The sequence below is a fragment of the Bombus vosnesenskii genome, unplaced genomic scaffold, assembly GCF_011952255.1.
Source record: "Bombus vosnesenskii isolate JDL3184/JDL3185 unplaced genomic scaffold, Bvos_JDL3184-5_v1.1 scf7180000013272, whole genome shotgun sequence".
Taxonomy (NCBI): domain Eukaryota; kingdom Metazoa; phylum Arthropoda; class Insecta; order Hymenoptera; family Apidae; genus Bombus; species Bombus vosnesenskii.
The window spans coordinates 1,491,113-1,516,791 of record NW_022882930.1 but is presented as its reverse complement, the minus strand read 5'-3'; the positions used below and the strand labels follow the sequence as shown (position 1 = coordinate 1,516,791).

At 36.5% G+C, this 25,679-nt stretch overlaps 1 protein-coding gene across 10 annotated transcripts in view; it reads left to right on the top strand.

Moving 5' to 3' along the window:
• Positions 1-25,679, top strand: part of LOC117231243 (collagen alpha-1(XVIII) chain) — a 344,917-nt gene that overhangs the window by 161,981 nt on the left and 157,257 nt on the right. The window contains exon 2 of one of the 10 annotated variants that reach the window (XM_033489492.1): positions 21,888-24,104. The exons of the other annotated variants lie outside the window; for them this stretch is intronic. Coding sequence (XP_033345383.1) covers positions 23,913-24,104 — 192 coding nt within the window. The 5' untranslated portion in view covers positions 21,888-23,912. The remainder of the gene's footprint in view (positions 1-21,887; positions 24,105-25,679) is intronic. 10 annotated transcript variants of the gene reach the window in all.

The following is a 25,679-nucleotide window of genomic DNA, read 5'->3' as shown; positions in this document are numbered from 1 at the left end:
AGCTAACGCTGCTTATCGAAGAAACTCGTAAAACGCTGGCATCTGTGGCGAGAATGCTTCCATTAATTCTCGGAATAATGTTTGCACTGCAAGCGAGGGAAAAGATTGTTCGAGATCGTAGAATCGAGCGAAATTTCCTTCTGTCTCTTGATAAATCTCGTAAATTTACGTGGAATATTCTATTCCTAGAATTTTGAAATTTAATTACAAAGTTACGAATAAATAGGTCTGTAACGATTTTAAAATACGATATCTCACAGCTTCTTCCTGATTTGACAGTTATCAGTAAAAAATAATTTCATCTGATTTAATTATCTATGACTTCTCATTTCCTAAACTAAATAACTTGTCAATACTGTTTTCAAATTTTGATTGAAGAACTAAAAGAAAATACGGATGTTGATATAAAATCTAGATCTCTAGAAGGATCTATAGGTGAAACTTCTAGAAATGGAACAGGTGTTAGCGGCGATATATTGTTACTGAATGGAGTTATCTTGAAGACAACCATCGCAATGTAAAATGATATTTTAGAAGTAAAATGTCATGACGTTAGTCCCTGTAGTTTTTCACCACATTTGATTCGCAGATCGCTGTGGTAAAATTTTTAAAGAAGTAGCAAGTATTATCTTTTCTCATTAATTTGTAAATTTTGATGAAATTTAAGCAGTTTCTGAAAATCGTAGAATTTATTTGGGGCTTTGAGGTAAAGAATCGACTATTAACTTAACTATTAATTAGAAGTTAAGCATAACTTTTATGCAATTAATAGATACTTCACGTAGATCGTAATATTTTACTATAAAATGTAGTTAATTGAAATGCAAGTTTACTTCGCGTAGTGAAGAAAATGAAGTCGACGACGATAAAAATTTTTCAAAAATGTCACCCTAGAAAAGGTTACAAAAAAAAAAAAAAAAAAAGAAAGCATAAGAGGCAGACGAACGATCGAATAAAAATGTAATTACCTTGACTAGCTATTAGTTTATAAAGTAGCGCAACGAGGTTTGAGCTATTAATGAAAATTCAACGGACTCGCGAAGTCTCCGTCTAGAATTTGATTTTAACTTGTTAAAATTTAATTCTCTTGTTCTCGTAGCACCAGCCTGCTCTTCTACTTTTTTTCAAAGCATATCTAACCATAATAATGCGTTTAAACCGGACTATCAAATTTTATTCGATCTTCAAGTGCTTTAAGAATTACAAAGAAAATGTACATTACTTACGGTAACGAATAAAAGAAATTTAAAACACGATAATTTTACAAAACTAAAGGTAATCCATTTTTTTCATCATTTTCACTCATTTTATCATCCAAATTTTCGTCGTTGTTGTTCACTTCGGCAGACAATAAATCTTTAACGTCCGAATTCTATATAAATAAAACTTCTTGTTACACAAATCACTTTTCATCTTCTAGTAGTACAAAATTCTGCTTGAATATATGTAATACAATTTATAATAATATCCTCGGCATATTAATCATACTCGTACAAGACAGGAGTTACGAATAGATGTAATTCAAGTTGCAGAATAGATGAAGGTTGTCAGACTATTAAAACACGACCAGCACGAAAGTTAGCCATATACGCAAGTAGCAATTTTTAACTTGCTCTTGTCTAGCGCAATGTGCGAAAAAACGGGAATAGTTTCAAGCCAACTGTCCATATGCAACAACGGGAAATATGAAAGGGAAAAATAATGGGAATTCTGAATTTCTGTAGTGTATTCGAAGTTGTGTGATTTGTACATTGTGTGTAGCATCCTGAATTAACAACTGCGTTCCCTGCATCGACAGGTGTCCATCTAAAAACAACAAACAATAGATATCTTGTTTCTTTTCGATCGACTGGAACGCAATCGTAATTTGCATCATAACGCGCTGTTTGACTCACAAAAATGGAAATAAAAATAATCAACGAGAAAATAATTGAAAAAAGTCGAATAAAATACGTATAATTTTAATCGGTCATATTATTGATACATTGTGTATTATCGAATGAACATTTTCGTTGTACGTTACGCGCTGTTTGACTCACAAAGATGGAAATAAAAATAATCAACGAATAAATAGTTGAAAAAAATCGAATAAAATACGTATAATTTTAATCGGTCATATTATCGATGCATTGTGTATTATCGAACGAACATTTTCATTGTACGTTAATACACAGTTTTAATTCGGTGAGTATACAATTAGCAGAGCTTTGGTTTAGTGCTGTTTACTTATTGTTTTGAGATATTGATAGATTTTATACAGGATTTCGGACCAGTAAAATTAATGAGGGATAACGATACTTTCAAAGTTTGAAATAACACGAGATATAGCGTACAGGTACGTGAAATGACATAATCCTTTATTTATTATTCCGATGTGTCAGCTGTCGATTGGGGAAGGGCCGAAACATCCACTTTGCATTATTCAACATGCAATTCCATCAGTTGAATCAAACGATTCCCTAACACGACGTAAATATACATCTGCCGGAGTTAAATGGCATATTTTAGGAAGGAGAATAAATTGATAATAAATATCTTCCTTTTTCATGTCTAGCCGTGCAATCGTAATGAATTCATATGGACTCGTACGATATCAGAAAAACGTATCAATCCATTTGGGGGGAAAGCTTTTTCGAAAAATGTTCAACCGTCGAAAACGAAAAACAATTTACTTCGCTCGAGTTTTTCATTGCAGCTACAATAGTCTTTTTAGCTGTCGATGAAACTTGTCATTGTGAATACGATATTGATATCCAACGATTCGATATTACCCGAATACATTTCCAATTTCGTCGATTATGAAACGAAGCAGTTCATGGTATGAGCTTATTTATAGACAGTATGGAAAAAATGAATTTCTGCCAACACCTATCGGCACGAAACGATCATTTTCGCAGCCAGTTGCTCGATATTCGCGAAATAAATATAGTATTTCTCATTTTTTTTTTAGCCTATCATGATGAAAGCTCTGTAGCATATTTTACTTTTGTTACGCGTTCGACTACTCCTATTCGATCGTTGTGCTACGATGAAAATATAAAATATTTTTGGAGAAAATAGATATGAACGTTCAACTTGTGGTGAATCAGTCAAAACCTAAGAATTTCAATTAATAGCAAACCTTCATAAACTCCATGAACATTATGAACATCCAATGAATAATTTTCTAAGAAACAAGTAACACTTTAAAGCGTGTTCATGTAACATATATGTGATATCTACCAATTACTAATTAAACTTCTTCAATTGGAACACTAGATCAATAATGTTGCAAAAATCAAGCAACGATGCCACAAAACAACACGTAACATCCACGTACGGTTTATTGACATACATCGATCCACAAAGTGAGTATCCTTGACTATCGCGGACTAATTACGACTCCGCAATACCAATTAACGATTAAGCTGCACGAACTCGAGTCGATAATCTTTCAAGTATAAGCAATAACCTTGGAAAAAGCCCGGTGACAGTTTTACAACATAAATAACGATTCCGCATGTAACATGCATGTAAAATCCCTGGACACGCATCAATCAACCAAATCAACATCCGCTGTGTCCCAAAAACCCATCATACCTCTCACACCTCCCCGCTCGCGCCCATAAAAAAAAGATAAATAAATTTCCACGCGAACATCACATTCTCAAAAAAGAAAAAAAGAGAACCTGCTCCCGGTTGCAAATTCACGCGAAACTCGTTGAACGAGGATTTTACGATACGCACGCTACGCTAACGAGCGAGGTGCGCCACTCTGAATTGACAGCTGTCGATCCGGAAGACGCGGTCCTAGGGCAGAAGAAGAGTGCGAACGCGCGCGTGTACACTACTGCACACGTGAGTTTCTGTACTCGGCCATATACAAAGCTCCACTCGTGACTCGTGCCACTCTCGACCGAGGGCAGGCGTTTTTTCAACGAAGCCACTCCGAGTTCGTTCGTTCTCCCTTGGTGTTACCTCGCGTCTCGCCTCGGAATGATAAATTTTTTGATGTACCGTCGACGACGCTACTCCAAAGAGAAAGAGAGAAAGAGAAAGAGGGAAAGGGAGAACACTTCAGAATGGATTTTCAATTACTCGTGTCTGCGCGCGTACCGTGCCGCGTACTGCTACGTCGTAAAATCGAGTTATCGCGCGCCGTGACAGCCGGCTCGTTTACGCTCGATGGCGCGCGAGATGGCCCTGAATGGGAAATCATTGTTAAGAGGATTGTAATTGAATATCGCGAGGAATTCCACGCGTACAGAAGTCGCGCTGAAAGCGACCACTATTCTACCAGCCTGTTTCAGGGGAATAAACGTTTCCCAGGCCTCGTAGAAACGCGCTGCCTCTGAATCGTTGTTTATCGGTGGCATTCGACTAGGCGGAATTTATTCGCTCACTAGTTAACTCGCATTCTTTCTTTCTTTATTCGATTGCACTTTGTTTCGTCTGCCTTGCCACAGGCTAGGATTCTCGTAATTCTTGACAATTTTCCGCGTTCTCTGGTTTCGCTCGCGTGGAAACGACCGAGAGCCAACTTAACACGTTACCGGTATAGGGCGGATTTAATGATCGCGATTGTGGAGCTAGGTGTTAGGTTCTTGCACACGATACGTGTTTCTTTCTTCTTCTTTTTTCTTTTCTTTTCTCTTTTTTCTTTTTTTTGTAAACTGAAATTTTAATCACACAGTTTCCTTGGAATATTTTATTATGAGATTTAATCGGAATAATTCGCACATGATTTTGTGCATATATAATAGTTTCCTCAATGATTAAATTGATTTTCGTATTTCAGTATGAATGGTTCTTTCATACGTGTAAAACGGTCCACAAGGTGTCAATAATTTACTGATATCGAAGAGAAGTTTGTTTGTTAGTTTGAAATGAAAATTTCTCTCGGGCAAAGAGTTAAAGTATTAATAAAAAGATTAAGAGAAATGATTAATTTTTACAAATGATTTCCATTTCACTAATAACATTTACTCCTCGCCTTTCAAAATTTTCAAACGACATTCTTTCTTCATACAAAACATATATTCATATATATGTGTCGGTGATAGTAAAAATGGCCCAATTCATGAATCTAAAAATGCTTCGTTTTGCATTGCATCTGTTTATATTACAACAATCTGAAAAATATCACTTTTGCAAACTAGTAGAGATAGACCCTCTAGTAGTAGACATTGAGTTGGTTGTTGCGTTGTTCAACGGAATTCGGCTCATGCGTCAAACGCAAAACATTGAATAATAATCGCTGGTACGTATAACAAATTTGAAAAGACCAGAATAAAAATTGGAAAACATAGAAATATCGATATCAGCGGTAAAGGGGAATTATCTCGTATCTGGCGACATTGCTAAGCGAAACGATGGAAATAATTCGATTGGGATGGTGTCGCGACGAAGTTCTCAACGAAATCATGCGTTATGTATAGAACCGCGATGTCGAAGCGCTTAGAACCGCATGTTGTCGCATGTTGAGCTGCCTCGTAGTCATAGTACACGGTATGCTGAATGCATTCATGTCGAAAAGTGCATTATAGCGAGAATAGCGACTCGCAGTCGTTGGCTCGGCGAAGTTGTAACTAGAGCGTAACCTCGTTTAAGTTGCAAGATATAACGGTTCACCGGGAGTTATCAATTAGGACGAGTGCCAATTCGCTGTTTTTCCAACGACTTTTAACTTTTATACGTGTTCCTTTGATTCTTCGAGCGATCGCGTTTTACTTTTACGCGAAACAGTAACAGATGTTATTACTGGCGAGGACGGAAATAAATTGCTCGAACGGTTGTTCAATGAGAGGCGATGTACCGTGTTTTATAATGATAACGTCGCTACAGAATTTGTTCATTTTATTTGCAAGCTATAACTGGAAGAATCATAAAAGTTTGAAAATCTACAATTTAAAGGAAACATTTACAAACAAACAATTTAAAGGAGTACGCTTTCTTAAAGATACTCCTAGTTTTCGGTTTTAAAAATCGACTCGTCGATCAATTCCAACGATATGATGATTCACTTTCCATGCGTCGAATCGAGATTGACAATCGAGATTCTGAAGAACTTTTTTTGAGAAAAATAGGCAGATCACCGTTAATGGCAGAGAATCGTTAAACGAGTGTACGGCATTGACTTAATTTCAAACTTTGATCTTTTGTTACTTGTTTATGGAATTATTTACGTTTTATTGGTTCAACTTAACGCTATTATGTTTGTTATCAGTTTGGTATTAAATTAAATCGCATTGCTGCTAATCATTCGCCCTCTGTTCTCTCCTCGTCTCTGTTTCACTTTCACTTTCACTTTCCGTTACAACGGGGCCACGATTTTCCGGCAATTTCGCCGCAAATAACCACACCGCGTTGCGGTTCCGCAGATGGAGCACTCAAACGCGGTATTTTGCTCGGTTTAAACTTCGAATCCCTGTACACGCCTACGAAAAGTCGTGGTTGCGTGATTTTGGCTACAAGAAATATAAACGAACGTTGGTATTTACAAAGAGTATGCATAAAACGTCTGATATCGCCGAACACGAATTTGAAATTCGTGCAAAAATTTCGTTTCGTTGCTACGAGATTGGAAATTCCTGATCCCGTTAGAGGTGAAACATCGAAACACGATTTTATTAACAGAGGATACAAATTTTATTGAGTAATTCTTGTCCATCTGAATAAATAATTCACTTTTGCGGTGAATCTTATCAGATATTTCAAAACTGATACGCTTCAACTGCGGTTTTTATTCAAATTCATACTTTTGCAAACACAGATAAAGAATTACAAGTCGAAGGGATATACGCGGTATTTCTGATATTTTAGATACTTTTGCGTTTCTGTACGTTCTCGTATATTTTTGCCATAAACATTTGGAATGCTTCGCAATAAAACTGCAGACGTCCATCGAGCGTTTCACATTGAGAAATTGAAAAACGTTTCTTGTTCAATTTCCTGAAAACAAATTTCTCTTCTTATTTCTTCCTCTCCGGTTCGATTATGTTACGTGTTTTTCCACACACTGCAATAAACACCATTCTCACGTTAATTGTTACAAATTACAGGCAGCCGAGAGAAAAAATTTCGCAATTTGCCGAACTGTAACGCGATTCAATGCGTTGCGCGTGTTGACCTATGACCTGCCCGGCTATGAGTCTCAGGGGCATTGCCTCGCCGTGAGAGAGATTATTCCTCATCGTTAAAGAAATAAGTTAGAGTGAAAAGCAGCTACGTTCGAAATGAAATCTCGAGCGAAATTTATATTTGACGAGAGGTAGCAATGTAGCCAAAGGATAAAAATGGGTTGAACTCGTGGTCCCAACTACCTCCGACCAAACGAACGCGATAAGAGGTAAGCGAGCGTGGATCACGGCGTGGTTTAAACGCGCTGGCAATTGCGTTCGTTATTATTGAATCGTTCGCATACAGTACAGCCAGCATATATACACTTACCACAGAAAATTTTTCTGAATATAAAATATTATTATATGTATTATGTGTAACTTTTTAAAATTTTGTAAGCGCTGTAACGAGGCATGACTATGATTGTTACAATAGTAATATTTAAAATCAATGCGGAATTTTAATAAATTAAAGAACAGAGAAAAATAATAGTAAAATTTACTTGGAAATTTATGATTACTTACATCGTCTTTTTGCATTAAATAAATTTACAGAAATACGCAATTTGTTTTATGTCAAGTTAAATACCAATTATATATTTAGATAATCAAATTGAGATATTTAGCAAAAGTGGAGTTGATCAAACCGGCTTCTGAAAGAGCAGATGTGTCTTGTTTGTATGTGGTTACAGTGAAATAATAAAGCGAAATAATTAAAGTTTGTTTAAAATAAAATAAAATAAAATGAGCAGAGCTACATATGTACATGGATATATAAAAATCTAATTAGGTAAATTTGATAATAAACTCAGTATAAATCTAATAATCTAGAAAATCTACTAATTTCTACTTTACGATTAAAATCTATGATAAAAAATTGGTTTACGAAAAAGATAAAAGGAAGTTTTTTTGAGCTGGAATCTTTTTAAGGGGCTCGAGATGTATCGACGGTCATAGACACGAAAGATAACGATGGAAAAAGCTTTTCCCGATCTCGATGCTTTTTCGATGACATGACTAGATCGAGCTCGTTCGAACTTTTCAATTTCCGCGGTGTTACACTGTAGCATTGACTTCTCTCCTGAAAGGCTGGAAAGACGAGAGGAGGATAAAAAAGAGGAGTCAGACGAAATTTCGAGTCTTTTGGCAACGATCGAAGCGAATGTTACCTCTTTTATATCGACGGAATCTTTTACGCGTCATAAACGAATTGTGAACTGCTTCAAACGAAGAAAATTGAAGTGTTCGGAAACTTACTGTAAGCGATTGAAACGATTACGATCTCTCAACGAAATGTTACATGAAATGCTACGTAAATTAGAAGATATAAAATTCTATGGCATTCTTTCAACTGTATTTTTCTCGACAATGTTATGTTATTCCGATAATCTTAATTTCACCCCAGTAATTTGATAATTAATCTATCAACGTCGAATTTAGAAAATTCTTTCTCCTTGTCATTTTTAATAACATTAATGCCTTACAATTACTTTGGCAATTACTTGGCAATACTTTGGCATATTCAAACGATCGAAAGTTCATTTCTTAAAAATTTAAGAGATCGATGAAATTACCCGCAATTACTTTTTCTCAACTTCATAAAAAAAAAAAAAATACTTTCGCCCGCTCGCGTTTTTCCCTCTTCATCGCGGCCATTAAAACTTATTTTTCGTTTATCGCCGCGTCGTTGTGTAACGTTTTTCTCTGACGTTGTATTATTTTGCTAACGCCTGTACCGGCGAATTAATTAAACCTGTAGTTTAACTCGTTTACGCATTCATGAGTTCCGTTGCTCGTTCTCCTTTATATTTTCGAAGCGCAACGCGGTAATTAGTAATAAACAACGCGTTGTTAAATCAGATACTGATCTAATAGGCCCATCCAATTTAATTTTTAACCGAGGGTTGGCCGCATTATTAAAACGCGCCCTTGGAAAACTCCGAGTTGAAGATATGCCTTTATTATTAAACGCTTAGCGCTTATAGTAAATTGCTAAATTTCTCTAGCGCTATTAATATCTGATACCATGTACCTGATGGTTAATTGTGGTTTAATGGAAATAACATTTAAGTCGCTATCAAAGCGTGGTATCTACGCGCGAACGATGTAATAATCTCTAATAATTGCCGCTTATTAATTACCACAAGGTAACGCGTCAAAATATAGATTTTCGTATTTTACTCATATTAAGTTGAGATGTTTCAACACATATTCGTGAATAACAGGGTGAAAGACACTTTTCTATATGTAGAAGAAGATCGTTACAATTCGACTATTATTAATTTTTAGGGAAATAATCTCAGAAATTTTATACATACAGGTGAATATTATCGTCATTATGAAACGATATCCAGCGAATACTAAGCAGTTTGAAAATATGATACGTTTATCTGTTCGCTTTGTGAATTTTCTAAAACAATTGCAGAATATTATTTTAAAATATTGTCGAAATTTTCGCCTGAAAATAAATATTACCGCCTTCTTTCCTTCAAATCGCTTTATCTAGATACTGCAGCAAAATATAGATCAAAAACTAGTCTTAGTAATTCCTGGGGAAGGCCAAAGTTTCCCCGTTCCAAACTGGCGAATTTTTCTTCGCTAATAGGAAACGCGATAACGATCGCCTTTCCGTCCCCATAACTTACAACCCACGAAATATCGGTTGTGGGAGTTCCATTCTACCACCAACTCCGACCATAGCGTAAAGAAGTAAGATCTTTTATAGTAATGAAGAAGTAACGAGTATCGAAGCGAACGATTAACTTGTATACTTATTTATTGCTAGTTATAGTTTTTTATGCGTTAAGAAAATAATAGATAATCGAAATTAAAACAACAATAGCGAAGATTAAATAAAATTTAGTGTTTTTCTTGTGTGCAAAGTTTTACAAAATTACACTTGAAATATCCTTTAAACTAAGAGTTTGCGATCCAATTGCCTTAACACTTTTTTTGTAGAGAATTAGAAAGTGGATCGAATGATTAATAAACAATTATAGAGCTCCATTTAAAACAGGAACGTAATTGCACTTTGCCAATGCGTCGTTGCATATCAAACAAAAATGAAAACCTACGAACATAAATCGTATCATGCCATTCAATTTTTATTCTCTACGATTTTCATCTATCTTCAACGAAATCGCAACTACATTACAATCCGTCCCAGTTGCATGGTTCACCACGCATAATATTCTGTGTATTTAATAATTTACGTGTACATATTAAACGATAGTTCTAGCATTAAAAAATCAGATCTAACAAATAATTTGCAAGTAGCCCTCGTTAGAATAAACACGCATATGATCACACGCGCGTACGGAATATCCAGAGATAATTAAAAAGCAAGTAGCACGCGAGTAGGCGATGAATTTTTCGCCGATTTGCCGACAGAAGATTTCCCAGGTGTGAGTGGATATCTCGGTCAGCAATGGACTGTATGAACGTTCTTCTCGACAGCGCACTCGATGCTCCCGGTCACGAATTTTCCACCTCGTCTTCGTCGTTGCTGTCTCCTGGATCTTCTTAATTAAAGCGGACATTAGTCGAGGTTGACGTAATTATTTCGTTTTGCCGGTGAACATGTGACCGCGTCACGACTGCTCATTTTTCAGTGCGATTAAAACCGTTAAAACTGTTATATCACGATAATTTTAACGATCCAACGGACGTCATGATTTTTTTGATAGAAATTACGGAATTTGTTGCGTCATGAGATTCGAAAAGAGCTGCAAAGAATTTTCCTCTTTAAAGAAGTAACGTCGATTGAGTAGGTTGTGTCTTGTAATTTTAATTGGCATAGTTTTTTTAATTTTGAGTAAGATAAACTTGTTTTATACTATAATATAATCTTAATTAGAGTATGTTGAAGGGTTTTATAGGTTTTGAAGAATGTATTTAATGTTTTACGAATTACCTCGCTTGTGCTTCAACCCGCTTCACATAATATCAGGTTGTCCGAAAAGTGTCTTTCTTTTACGACAAAGACCCGTCTTTTACAACAACGCATCTTTATACAAACATGAAACCTAATCTGTCGAACGTCGTAATCTTTATCTTGATAGAACAAATTGAATCATTCGTAATTCGATGAAATAATATAAAACGGAAAATGTGCATCCATTATTTCCTTATGAAACGAAAGAAACTTTTTAGACGACCTAATATTTTAAAAGCTAGCGCACACAAATTAATTCTTCTAAAAGAAAGAGAATACGAAAATAGAGCTATTTCTTCCTGTAAATTTATAGCAGGATCTTTAATTCATAAAGGAATTCGATATTCGCTGATGGTATCCTAGAAGATATTCAGCAAGTTCTTCTCTGGGTGATAGGTACTTAAAAACAACGATGTAATTATGTGTTTTTTACGAGTGATAGTAAAATAACAGCTGAAGTGTTCTAGTCCTTCGATTATTAATTGACAAATCGTGAGATAAATTAGATACAAACAGATTATTAAATTAGTACAGCTTATAAAAGACTAAAACGGAAATGAAAATTGCATCGATATTCTAAATAATGCAAATTAAAAATAGGACGACACAGTATTAATGATACGATAGCAGCCGGACATATATATGATATGCTATTATATAAATATTCAAGTAGATAATACTGTACTAAGATAAAACGAAGGCAGGCAAATTATAATTTCATCACCAACGTGAAATTGATTTTCTCGGCTTTAAGCGCCGCTAAATAGAAGCTGGCGAAATTTTCAAATATCAAACTGCCATGATTCGTAATTACAGAACTTGATAAAATATGTAGGATAGAATGTTTCCGCTCTTTCTACCAAATTCATTCAATTTCTATCGAGTTCATTAAATTCAGACATCGAATAAATTTACACTTATCGGGCTTTGAGTTCGAAAAATAACACTGCTACTTGATTACAGAATTGACGAAATTTACCAATTAATTTCCGCTTTCCTGTCGATCCGAGCGAAACAGGCTTCTTAATTTCTTCTTCGAAGCTACCTCATGCCCAAGAGTCGTGTGAAATAACGAAATTATTGATAAAACGAACGATCCTATCGTGAAGTCTCTTCCTTTCTCTCTTCCTCTTTCTCAGAAGGCACGCGAATTTTTCAAATAATTCGCGTTTCACCAGACACGGATCAAAGGCATCGTGCACGATCCTCTTTTTCGACGTTTCGTGAGTAATATGAATCTTTAAAGGCGCAATATTCCTGGGCCGGAGAAACGACAAGGAAAGAATCAAGAACGAATATTGTGTTAGCGAGCAGGGCCTCGTGTTTTGTCAGCACCCAGTAGATACAGAATTTAATTTCCTTTCCCCCGGGTTATCTTTGTTTCATAGCAGCCGTCGTTTGTACCTGATTGCCTTTTCGCCTTCAGAAATTTTTGCGAACCTTTAAAAAGCGGTCATCGTGTATTTTTGAAAAGAGCAGTGACCGCTGCTCGTGAAAATTCAAGAGGGTTCGTCCGCTATGATCGTTCGGTTCTCCCAGTGTATGTCAGGGTTCAAGATTGTTTGAATAAAATATTTCAAAATATATCACAACTTTTAAATAATACAGCGCGTTGTTTGGTTTATAAATCGTTTGGATTAATTCTATGTGTCTTAAAAGAAATAACTTTTCTATGAATTATTGCATTATCTGATGCGTCGAGTAAAATAACTCGTTATTTTACTATTTGGAAATGTTTAAGCATATTTAAACTCGTAATTAATTAGAAAATATAATTTTAGTAATCTTTAGGTCGATGTAGACGGAATATTTGCAATAAAATCCACGGTGAGATGTACGATTATATACAGAAATGATAATTCTGAAATGAATTGTTTAATATAATTTAATGTTACATTGACAATACACGACTGAAAATGTCGCGAAAATAATATACAATATTAACATACACGATATAATACGATACCACATGTTCAGCATATAATTTTGGTAATTTTGCGGATTCATCAGTAATTAAATACGAAATTACTAATTTATTTTCGGCAACCATATTGTGAGCATAATCGCTCCTAAAACCTAAAATCACATTAAATTTCCAATGAGTTTGTTACATCAAATACTTGTGTAAACTTGTGTATTTTTAAGGAAGTATATAAACTAGCGGCAAACGAGGATAATAAACAATTCTAAACGAAATGCAAATGCAATTTTAACATTAAGATTACCAAAACCTTTTTCCGCAATAATTTGGCGATAAATAACATTGTTCGAGACCATAGCCTCGAGAGGATCGCAAATTGTTCGAGACCCTGGACTCGATAGGGTGTACCAGCAAAGATTATTTATCAATTTATCACAACAAGACCTACAAAGATTATTTGCCAGTACGAAAACATCGTTAGATTTATTTTACCTGCACTGTATATAAACTGAACGCGTTTGATGCGTTGAGACGTTTCTGATTTTTTAATTTGAAAGTTAGTTCGACGATAAGTCTCAATGAACAAAGTGTCGATTCGTCCGAGAAAAAGATCTGATGACAGGTCGAACGAGACACGTTGGCGCCAGTAAGACGCGCCGATTGATCATCTAAATATTTTTGAATTTACTAGAATGGTCGATTTACTGTGATTGATAATTCTCCTTCTGCAAGTGACCACTCCCACGCTATCGGCACTCGAAGGGTCTTACCCAGCGACTGTTGCAAAGAACCCCCATGAACCCTCATATATCCTTATGAAGCACTCTGACTGAACCAATACATGCTAGAATGGAAAGCTAAAAAAGGATAAAGTCCCAGGTCCCTGTCTATTACAGGCAACTGATAATTTCTTAAGCGATAGAATAAGCGTTCAATAACTTCGCAAGGATACCGTTCCTAGGAGAGTTAGAATTTCTTGGGCTTATAAACGTAAACGTGTAAAGGTATGAAAATATAGATATATAGAAATATCAATGTACAAGGATATATATAGACACGTAAAGCTATAAATGGATAAGAAGATGAAAACATAAATCCAGAATATGAGACGAACGTGAGAAGTTTCGACTCGGTGTATAAAATTTCGTTTCGTACAATAAAACGCGAAGGATCTCAGCACCGAACAAACATTATAATTTTAGCGTGTGTTACAATTACGTGACATAGTGTAACATAAAAAAGAATCAACGGATGAGCTGTAATAAAATGATCCGAAGAATGCGTAAAATCCATATAAATCGAGTTTTGCATCCGCGTGATTGTCTGCGAAGATAACGTCCGGTTTTGAAAAGTGGAGCGACTGTCGACGTGATATCTACGATCTCGCACGTACGTACGAGGATCGGTGGAGGAAGCCGAGCCGAGTGCATTTTTCTCCCGAGGGAAACGCCGGGAAATTATCGATGGCCGAAACAAGAGGATATCGACGTTCGAAACGGAGCAGAGCAGGGAAATATATGTGGCTCACGTTCGCGATGGAGGATGCGCGAGCGGTTAAAAGTAAGGAATGGAGACGAGAGCAGAAGGGGATGAGAAAAGAAATGGAGCAGTAAAAAGGAGAAAGGAGCACGAGAAAAGGAGGACCCGATGCTGCTGCAGAAGGAGACGAGAGCAAGCGCGGGTGCATGCCTTGCGTTTGAATGACGAGAACAGGATGAGGTAAAAGATAAACGCAAGGAGAGTAAGAAGGAGAAAGAATGAAAAAAGGAGGGTCTCTCGTGTAATGAAGGGACGGGGTTTCACCCCGCGTTTTGTTTCGCCTGTGATTCGCCTTCTATGAACTCTCGCCGGCCTTTCACTCGGCTGAAAACGAGCTACCTGAGGATATTCTAGGAGAAAAAGCCGGACGATGGACGACTGAGAGTGGGAAGAAAAAAAAAAAGAAAGAAAAGGAGAGTGGAAAGTTGGCGAGCCGTGGAGAGGAAAAGGGCCAGCTGGAGGGCAGGGGGATCGAATTAACGAGCGAAATCGTATGAACTTCTGGCTGTTTACTTTTGTGAATTAAAAGCAGTCGAAGCGCAAAAAGCTCATGGAAACCGTGGAAACTCGTTTATCTTCCGCTTTTCGCCTTCTTTCTTCTCCTCTGTACCCGTCTTTGTTCTCCGCTTTTTTCGTTATTAAAATATACCTAGAATAAAAACGAGTGAAACGCGCCGGGTTGGGGTTGGGAAAAAAGCGAAGAGGGAATTGAAGTAAAGCAAGAAGATATTGTTAGGCGATAGCGCGGAGACGCGCGTGAACAAATTGCCGGAAGAGCAACGGAGGAAAAAGCATCCGCTACGAACGGTGTTTACCGGAAGAGATAGAAAAACAGAGGAAGTTGTCGTCGTGGCAATGGTCACGCTCGTGGTCCGCCCTGCTTCGGGCGGAACACGTTCATTTGCATACCTCTTCGACCGACTTGCGCTTTGAATTTTTCAAGTCTCCTCTCGCCGGCCACCAACCTTCCACTGGTTACGTGGAACGTGGAACCGTGTCCGGGTTTGGAAAGCTTCCGAACAAATAGAAATATAATGATAAGGCACTCTCGACGCTTGAAAATGCGGCCACGTAGAAACCATCTCTTATGACTTTTGCCCTTTCCAATGCGTATCGATAGTGCGGTCACATATGCCAAGAATTTGTGTCTCTTCGAGAGTACAACGGGGCCCCCGTTATCAGAACAAATAGAGAGACAAAATTGTTCGGACAGTGAAATTTTCAGATAATACAACGATCACTTTTCTGATATGAAATTTCATTTAGTCGAATACAAGTTAAGATTAATTGGCAGATTCTTCGAATATTTATGAATCTCGTATCTTCTTGAACGCTAAGTCACGTAATCTTTCAACGTAAGTAACTGCATAGAACTACGTTCCTTTTATATTTCGAACCATCGAAACCCTTTTCCGAACGCCACGAATGCTTCGATAGGAGAAGACGCCTCTCCATTACCACTTTCGTTTGCTGTTTCCATTTGCATAAAATCTTCGTTATTATCGTTTTTGTCCAAATGAAACCATTTCATTACATCGGTATGTTTAAGATTATCCTACTGTTGCCATCTGAAGAATCGACGTGCTTCGGATGATTCTCAACGTGTTTGATGTTTTTGTCTTTTGGTGTCTGTGATTCTGACTTTTCACATCTACGTCACTTTTTTAATTATGCCGTATTTTGTTTCGATAATTACAACGTTATTAATTTCGTAATACATTTTTATAATCAGAATTCACTCGTTCGAACGAAGGAAAGAATGCGTGTAATGAAGCACAGCACATATTTGAAACGAAAGAAGGCATCCGTTATTGGTAAATAGATTTCATGTTCGGATAAGGGAGCCCCTATTGTATTTTGTAATTTCCATATACATTTTTAGATTTGTTTGAAACTTTATCAGCGTCATCATGATACTTGTGATTCATGAGATTTTAAAATGTTTTGTATAACACAAGATATTCATAAAATTTTTCTATGATAAATGCACAAGTACATTCGCGACTCACTGCATGCAAAAAGGAAATGAATCTTCATATATACATTCGGTAGTTTAAAATGTGGAAGTTCGAAATAATTGGTTTGAAACCAGCCCATAAAATACATAACTCGACGAAACTTTCATCTCCGGAGTTTTATACGTCTGTGCAATATATTGTTCTTCTTGAAGAGAGGAAAAGATAATGTTACAATCGGAGTCCGTAATATTGGAAGAAACTTATTGCGTGTAAATGTTCTTTTTCTGTTCGTACAGCGCGCATTTCAAGTAATATTGAAACGATATCGATTACTTTAAGTGGCGCTGCGTTGTTTGTGCTTTTAATACGATTTCGTGATCGACGATCATCACGTACCTCTTAACTTTCAATTTATGTTTTATAAAACGAGATATCGCTTTTACCGCGAAATCGAACGATGTGTCGATAAATGTAAAAACAAGTACGCAGATTTGAAAAGTGATATTTCATACTGCGTTAAAGTAAACAGAAATAATAACATTTCTAGACATTCTGAAGTTACGAAATCGTGATACTCGATCTGTCAAGTCTTAAATTACGAAATTATAATATTTAATCTAACTACTTTAAAACTACTAGCTACCAACATCTTCTCTTTACCTAATCACAATATTTTTCTCACTTTGTTCGGAAATATCTTTTCAAACGTATTTTAAAAAATCTTTTCTAAGATTTACTTAGCATCTCTATAAATCGATGCTGAAAGTTTCAAAAGATAGAAATAGAATGCTGCAACCTACGCGTCGAAACTTCGACAGAATAGAGGCACGAACACATTTTTCGATCTAAAACATTGCAACAGAAACTCAATTATCGTGACCAAAATTGGGGGAAAAAAATGCACGAACGTGACAATTTTCCCTCTCTTCATTATTTGCGGCATAACGGTTCCAAAGTGAATTACACCTGATACGACCAAATTTCCGCGGAATTTTTCCTCGAATTTCATCGCAAAATCTCTGTTTGAATTTCTTTTTATAGAAGCTGTCGAAAATATGCGAACGTTAACACAAAAATCCGCGATCCAATGCATTAATCGCTCGTCTTAGGGCTAGAATTGTTTGTAACGTATACCTAAATATTCTATATTCAACATGTATAGATAATCGTAATTAAACAAATTTTACGAGAAGGTGATAAGACTCTGTAAGACAAAATAACTAATTGCGTAAATTGTGTCGGAAGTTTTAATCCTAATTCTAAAATATTAGCCACTATTGGATCGATAAGTATAACGACGCTTAAAGATCTTTATTTATATTCATAAAATAAATGAAGATTTTATAATTCGATTACTTGATTAGAAAATACATTTGATATCTGAATATTCTTTACAATATTTATTAGGCGAAACAACTTTTTAACCAAGTTCTATTTTTTCACTATATTCGTCAAAATATGAATTTGCAACGAACATCCTAGTCTAATGATTCTTCTTCTTCTTCTAGATAACATTCGTTAGTATAATTCGAATATTAATTTAAATATCTCTAAATTATGTATATTCTCGAATATCGAATCAACAACGACGAGAACTTGGGCACTGAATTGCGGGCGATTATATAACAGTTTGAATTAATAATATTCGTTCGGTGAATCAGTCGTGATTCTGAAACTGTGAGAAGAAGCGTCACGCGCTATCCAGCCAGCCTTCCGGTGGCTTTCCAATGTTGAATGATGGTGAACCGATATGGCCGCGGTAAACGAATCACCGTCGTGCTTCTCTTTGATTCAGCTTCTGCTTTGACAATACTCCCGTTTCAGATTTTCAGGTCGTGATCCGTAGTAATTTGCGGACTTACGAGGTGATTTGTGTGCAGAAATTGTCCGGTTATTGTTGAGAATAGAATAGAATAGAATAGAATGTTAAAAGCGGGACATGATTTAGACCTTTTCGATGGGATCTCGTTTACGCGAGGTATTCTTCAGCTGTAACTTGTCGAAACTTAAATTTTTGCAAGTATTGCAAATATTAGTAATAATAATTGTTATTTAATTGAAAAAAATTACATATGGAAAACGTAAGATGTAACGAAAAATGAATATAGCTTTTTATAAACGTGATAATATCTCAACTATGCTAACCTACACATTCCGGATAATAAAAGAAGAACGTTGAATTAACCCCTTAACCTACAACTACGGGTATAGTCCGTAGTACGATTATCGGGCCAAATATAATATATAATACAATATATAATAGCTTGTTTATGTTTTCGGACCAAAATTCTCGAACGTAAATCGTAGGTTAAGGGGTTAAGACGGAAAATTAAATATTTAATAAGTATCATCAAGTACAATGGAATTTAATGTAATTTAATAGGATGCTCTTGCCCTGTTATTTAAATTCGATACAATTGATTTAATCTAAGATAGATATTATAGGAAATATAATTCCGAATAGATTAAAAGTTTTATGGATAATGTTGAAAGCTATCGAAATATTTTTAGAACATAAAGTATTGAATCTGAATATCAATCGTGTTTAGATACGACGCGTTTCATGCTATTTTTATTCTACCAGTGAATATGAGAAATGTTAACAAATATGGAAAAATGTTTTACAATGCTGAATTTGCTAAAAGAATGGTAATAATCCTATTGATCAGTACGTATATTCCAGTAATAAGATAATATGATCCCTGAAATTAAATTTACCCGCGATGAAGTAACAAAATTCGATTAAAAAGTTGTTATTATCAATATAGAAATTGAACAGCATTTAATATTTGACATTGCCGAGTAATCGTATCGCGTAAATCGTAGTTTATTTCTGAAAGAAAAATCAATTAAACATTTCAATGAAATCACTATAAATATACAAACTCTGAAAATTGATCATTCAGAATTAAAATTATTGCGGATGCTTCTGCTCATAATTTTATTATATTACATGTAAAATGGCATACAGTATGCATCTAAAATACATATCCACAAATAATAATAATTCGAGGTTTTTCTCCGAATGTCTCAACTTTCACTGTTTGTCCACGATTATTTAAAAAATTATTTAACGATTAAATCAACGTACACTTTGTACATTATTTACACTTAATTCTCATGAATTTACGACGCAGGGACGAATCAGCGTGGTCGAAATTCAACCTGGTCCAAATAGCCTAATGCGTTCCTCATTTTCATTACGTCCTTCGATACCGGCCGCATTAACATTCGCGACCGCGTTCGCCCGTGCATTTTACCGTGTAAAATGAAAATAGCGTTGCCTGCTAACGGACGAGGTTCGTCGAATGAAAATGCTGTTACCGTGTGACCGCGATAACACCCGGGAAAATTGATCCCAGTGTTTAAGATCCAACACGTCCCGCCGTGATTCCATGCCGCTAATTCGCGTTTAGTTCGTGGTGTTTCGCGCCCTGCAATTTTCAGCGCGCAAGGGATGTTCTACTAACCGAATGGCGTTTCCTTCGATTTGACGAAGCGAACTGTTAATCGCGAACGAGTTAAGAAGACGATTTTTGTTTTTCAATCTTGGAGATATCTCAGAGAATTGTTCGTGAGAATCGTTCAAAAGGCAAATCGATTCTGTTATTAAAATATTCTTCCAGCTAAACATTCTGATAGAAAATATTCTTCTTATTTTTATCTTATGATCTTATAGGTATCTTACAAATATTTTATTATTAACGATAAAGAATAAAGAATTCTTCCTTTATATTCGTCTATGAAATATCTTTTCTTTACAACCAAAGTTTTCAATATCGTATTTATTCCCGTGAAAAAGTTTCGCGAAGATCTACCAAAAGACTGTGAAAGCTGCTACTATCGCACATTTTTATAACTGAATCTCGTCCAATAAGATGCAGTTTGTCCACGGATTTACGGATCAAATTCTCGACAGCAAACTAATATTTCCAGCAATATTATAAAATCTTGTTGCATCTTATATTTCGATAGTTATAACGTACATATATTTCAGCTACCTGGGATTTGTAGAGCCAAATTATATGATTTATAGAATCACGCCACATGATCTATACAATTCTCGGATCAATCTAATACTTGCGAAGCTAAGGACATTCGAACGAAAGAAATTTTCAGATAGAATATTGGAAAATTGTGCCCAGAAGTTTTACATACCCTTTCGTAGACGAAAAAGCGAAGGATGTAGAGATTTATTTGTGACTCGTATCGTAGAAACTTATAAATACGTATACAAGGAACTCGAATTTTTTTCTACCATTTTCAGATGGAAAATATATCAATTTGTCTAGAATATTTGTAAGTTCGAGAGCAAAAGTGAAAGAATTATAAAGCTTCGACTTTACGCTAAAGTTTTTCTTTATCTATCGAAATAACAGCGTGATTGACCAGTAAAAAATTCGAAGATCGTGGTATGTCTGAAAAGGAAGATGTAATTTGTCAGAAATATAACTTTTGTAAATGGAGGATATATTTTTCTCTAGGTAGATAAAAAATGGAAGGATTATTAAAAAACTTTCTTTAAAGAAGATTTATCTTCATTAACGCCTCGAAGTATATCCCTATTAGCGAATGCACTTGGCAAGTTATCAATTTTATTCGCTAAGACCACAATGTTGATTAATTAGTAAAGAGAATAGCGATTCTTCGAGCAATTAAATTCTCATTCTAGGACAGTTTACGTCGATGGCCAACTTCTGTAAAGAACAAGCAATTTACCAAATTATATCGTCTCATTATATTCTGGCCGTAGTAGCCGTCGAACTTTCGATACACAAATTGAAAATTAACTTCGTTACTTTTATTAAAGTTAGGGATAGTCTAACTTTCAATTAAAAATCTCTAGAATTTGTTTACAATTAACATCCTTCCTGCGTTTACATAACTTTCATAAAGTGGAAAATCAAACGAGTAACTTAATGACCATAGAAAGTTTCAAAACTGAGCGACATAAAGAACGATGTATCGTTGCCAACGTATTAAAAAATATCTAGTACAAAAGTTTCTGATATCAAAATCCTCGAATGTCAGTTTTATAACCTTCTTTTATCCCCAACTGTATACATAATATCAAATTGGTATTTTGCATCGTGTACAAAACATTGTGCACAACGACGATCAATAATGATAATCATTGCAAACCATACTCTATAGGAAATGTTCGCGTCTCGAATATTTACCGCTGGAAGCATTAATTCTGTGTCAAACATTCACCGCAAACATCCACCAATCCGACCACAATTTTCCACGCTGACAAAACTTCTCTAAACATCGTAAATCCTTCGCTCACGTAGCTTTTGATTCATCGAGAATGGTCCTATTTTCTCGCAACAATCCACCGAGACGTGTCTTTGAAGCTGCATCGAAAGGTCTCTCGAATCCCTATTAACTCTGCAGTCGGAAAATTCGTGACGTCTGGTTGTTTTCATAACATCTAGGAAAGTGACTTTCCACGGCGATTAGAGGCCGCCTGAATCGACGGCGGTGCAGTCCAAGAGAGGCAGATCTGAAAGGCCACGGTGAAACGAGGACGACGAGGAGTGGGAACACGAACGAGGGATCGAAGATCGTTGAAGAGAGTCTTCCGAGGCTTCTCGTTTCCGGAGGCCTCGTTAAACGAATCCTCGAACGACCGAGGGCAACCGTGTAATATAGAAGGTATTCTCCGGTGTATCTCGTTGCTGAAACAATTCCCCGGAGAAGTTTATTGTTGATTATTCAGACGAATTTATCGGAACTCGTTGTTGTTGACCCCTCGCGACCGTTAAACTTGTTGATCCGCGCAAGTGTGCATCGTGTTTCGCTGGGAGCCACAGTAGAACGCCATCGAACGTTTCTTCCTTCGTGTCGGAATGAATACGAATTCGACGTAGGATAGAAAAGGCAAAAGAAAAAAAAGAGCACGTTGTTACTCGGAACGGGAAACTCCGTGTCTGCTCTTGTGATCGCTCGAGCCTCAAGTGCTTGGAGAACACGGCTGTTTCCGAGAGAGGTTGCTCCGGGACACAGGAGAACCGATGTGGAGGGATAAGGTTTTGTTTATTGAGTCTATAAGAAGGTTGTTGGAGTTTCGTGCGCCGGGAAACCTGTTTCTTCGTAAGGCTTTCTCGTCACGGGAGGGAAATTTATGGAATTGAAAAAATGTCTGACGCGTCTCGGTATCTTGCACGCGTATAGTAGCGTTTCCTCGGAAGAAGGTTGGGCGAAGCTAGTTTAACGCGTTGAAGTCGCAAAGAACCGTAAGAAAAAGAAGTTTCAATTGTTATACTCGGATCAGTATTAAGAATCTTCCCCGTGACGAAAAATTAGAAGAACGATCAGAAACTGAAACGTACACGAAAGTTACGGAAAAGAGTCATCGCAAGATTATCGGATAGACAGGTACGAAGAGGATCGCTTTAATGCGTAACCATCGGCTGTCGCGAGTGTATACCGGGTGCACCGTACGAAGTAGAGTGCTCGACGAAATTACGAAGGAGCGGGGTTACGAAGGACGACGTTAAGGAATTCGAAGAAGAGCGAGTCCCTCGTCGACCAAGTTCTCGAAAGCGTGTTAAACTTGTTGACCTCTTCCAACTCCGTAGAGGGTTGAGCCGTAGTGGAATCGTGGTATCCGCGGTGAGCGATATATCCTGGAGAAATTTCCGTAATTCGTCGCGAAATTTCCGAAAGCGAAACCGGACGTGTGACAAGCGATCGAGATAGTACGTTGGGGAAAGTTGAGTCAAGCTCGGAAAGTGCGAGACATGGACGGAGGACTGACGAGTTCCTGCTAAACATAGGACCGACCAAACGCAACGAGGCAAACGGAGTCCTCTTCTTCATCCTCTTCGAGCGAGGTTTCCAAAGAGAATTCTTGGAGCGGAAGCTGAATCGAAGGAACATCGAATCGAACGGCGAACGGGATCTCCGAAAGAAAGAGAAAGAAATTTGAAACAGCGGTCCGAGAGAAAACCTCGAAGCGTTGATGGTGGTGGTTAGAGGCGAGGCTGTGGAAGATCGTACGATCGATCTTGGAAAATCGAGCCAGGAGAACGAGTCACATTCTGCCAGATGACTTTAAGGAGGGTGCACGAGGACTCGGCTGACACGTCGTCGATATTCGAGTACGAGGACGTGATAAAGTTATAATAACAGCGGCAGCCTTAGTTGAAAATCGTTGTCGGCACTGATGTATGGCCGTATGAGAGAGGAATATTCTAGTTAGTCCCCGCTCCTATTCCCCTAAAAGAAGAAACAAAGAGAGAGATATATATTCATATACCTAGATATATTATATATATACATAAATGATATATTGATGTTAATCGAAGTTATTAATTGATTGATCGTTTTCCATCTGGTTAGACTGGTTGGAATCTGTTCGTTGAGATATTCGGATTAACCGATTCGGTGTTGGCAAAGTGTTGGTGAACGAGTAAGATACCCAAAGGAAGGGGAGATAGTCCGAAAGACGAGGAAAAATGGCAATGGTAATATCGCCCCGTAGCAAAATCGTGACTCTGTCGTTGTTGATCGGTATCATTACGCTAGTGGCGTTGATAATCACGGGTGTGATCGGTATATGGCACAAGAGCGAGAAACCGACGAAACCGGGGACGAAGATGGTCAGCAGCAAGCTTCAACAGATCACCGGCTACACTGCCACTAAACATGTGAGTAGAAACTTCCTTTTCGTGGCGGCCACGTGCCCTGCGCTGAATTCTCGCGCATTTTTTACGGTAGGTCGATTTCGTTGGTTTATTATTGAATGATGTTTATCGATGTGGTGACATTTGCCGATTCAGAGTATCAATTATATGCGAGTGTCGTTATCAATTTTATAATATATCGCGAGTACGTGTATAATTAAGGAAAATGTATATTTCTTACACTGTAATACAGGTAGGGAAAATTATTTAAAATATATTTAGACGAAATTTGAAATTTTAAGAGCAATATCTTCGAATCTTCGCGGGAATCTTTGCTTCTAAATCGTTTGAATAGCTCTGTAAAGTAAAGTGCATTCGAAGATCGATTTTCTAATGTAAATAATAGAGTGGTAAAAGTATCAAGACGGCTGCTGGGTATGATATGAAATATAATAAAGCATTTCAATTTTATAAATATTAATTTCAATGTTAATTATATATGCATGTTTATGAAATTCGATATCTCTTCATTAAAATAAATAAATCACCGCCATTTCGTTTATATTTTCATTTCTGTTTGTAGTTTTTCTATTATTGTTAATAACTCGTTAACTAATTAATCGTATCGAACGATGTACTGGAATTATAATATATGGCATGTAAAACGATATTAAATGAACACATTGAGTATTTTTAATTAATTTGCATTTTACGTGGAACTGATATTGTTCCGTTCGTCGTGTAACTTTCATTTTGTATCAGTGATACGAAAGAAAAAACTATTCGAAAAGAAGATGGTTACTCTTAAAACTTACGTAAGAAACAAGCTTGACAAATAATCTAAATTAGATTTACTTAAAGAGATGAACGTTTCCATAGACCCCAACCAAATTTATTATTTTCAGTGATGTCCACGTATTACGAGGTTCATTTCTCGTGATACTCGAGCGATCCATCGCTGTGCGTTGTTAATCTTTTTCGCTTAAAAATTCCGGAAATTTGTATCTTGATTCCTAATCCGATCTCTGCCGCTTTAGCCTGATGCAAGGCGATTCGCGCAATTCGACCATGTACAATCCAGTTAAAGTTGCATCACCTACGTAATCGTTAATGCGTTCCTTCATGGTCTTGTTACGCTCGCAGACGTTACAACGAAGTTAAGGATTTTCGACAAGAACAAAGTTTTATGACATTCTTCGGAGGAATCGGGCCAAAGCGAATACTTTTTGTAATTTTTTTACCGCAGTTTAAGCAGGTATTTTTAAATCCCGAATTCCTATCTTGATGTTATATATATACACTTAGTTTCATTTCTTACTTGTATCTTTTTACTTTTAATATTTTAAATTAATGAATTTTTTAACAAACATAGTCTGTCGTATTTTCTTAATTTTTTTGACGCGTAGATTAAAACTAATTGATAGTCGTAGCATTAATGATCGCAATAGCGATTTTTAATAAATGAAAGACACGTAAATAATCCTCATAAATAATCCACCGCAGGATCGATCCGTCTAATGTGAATAAAGAACGGGCTGGCTCAACGTAGACGTAGTAATTCGAAAAATTAATCAAGAGTCGATCGATCGAGTAAACTTG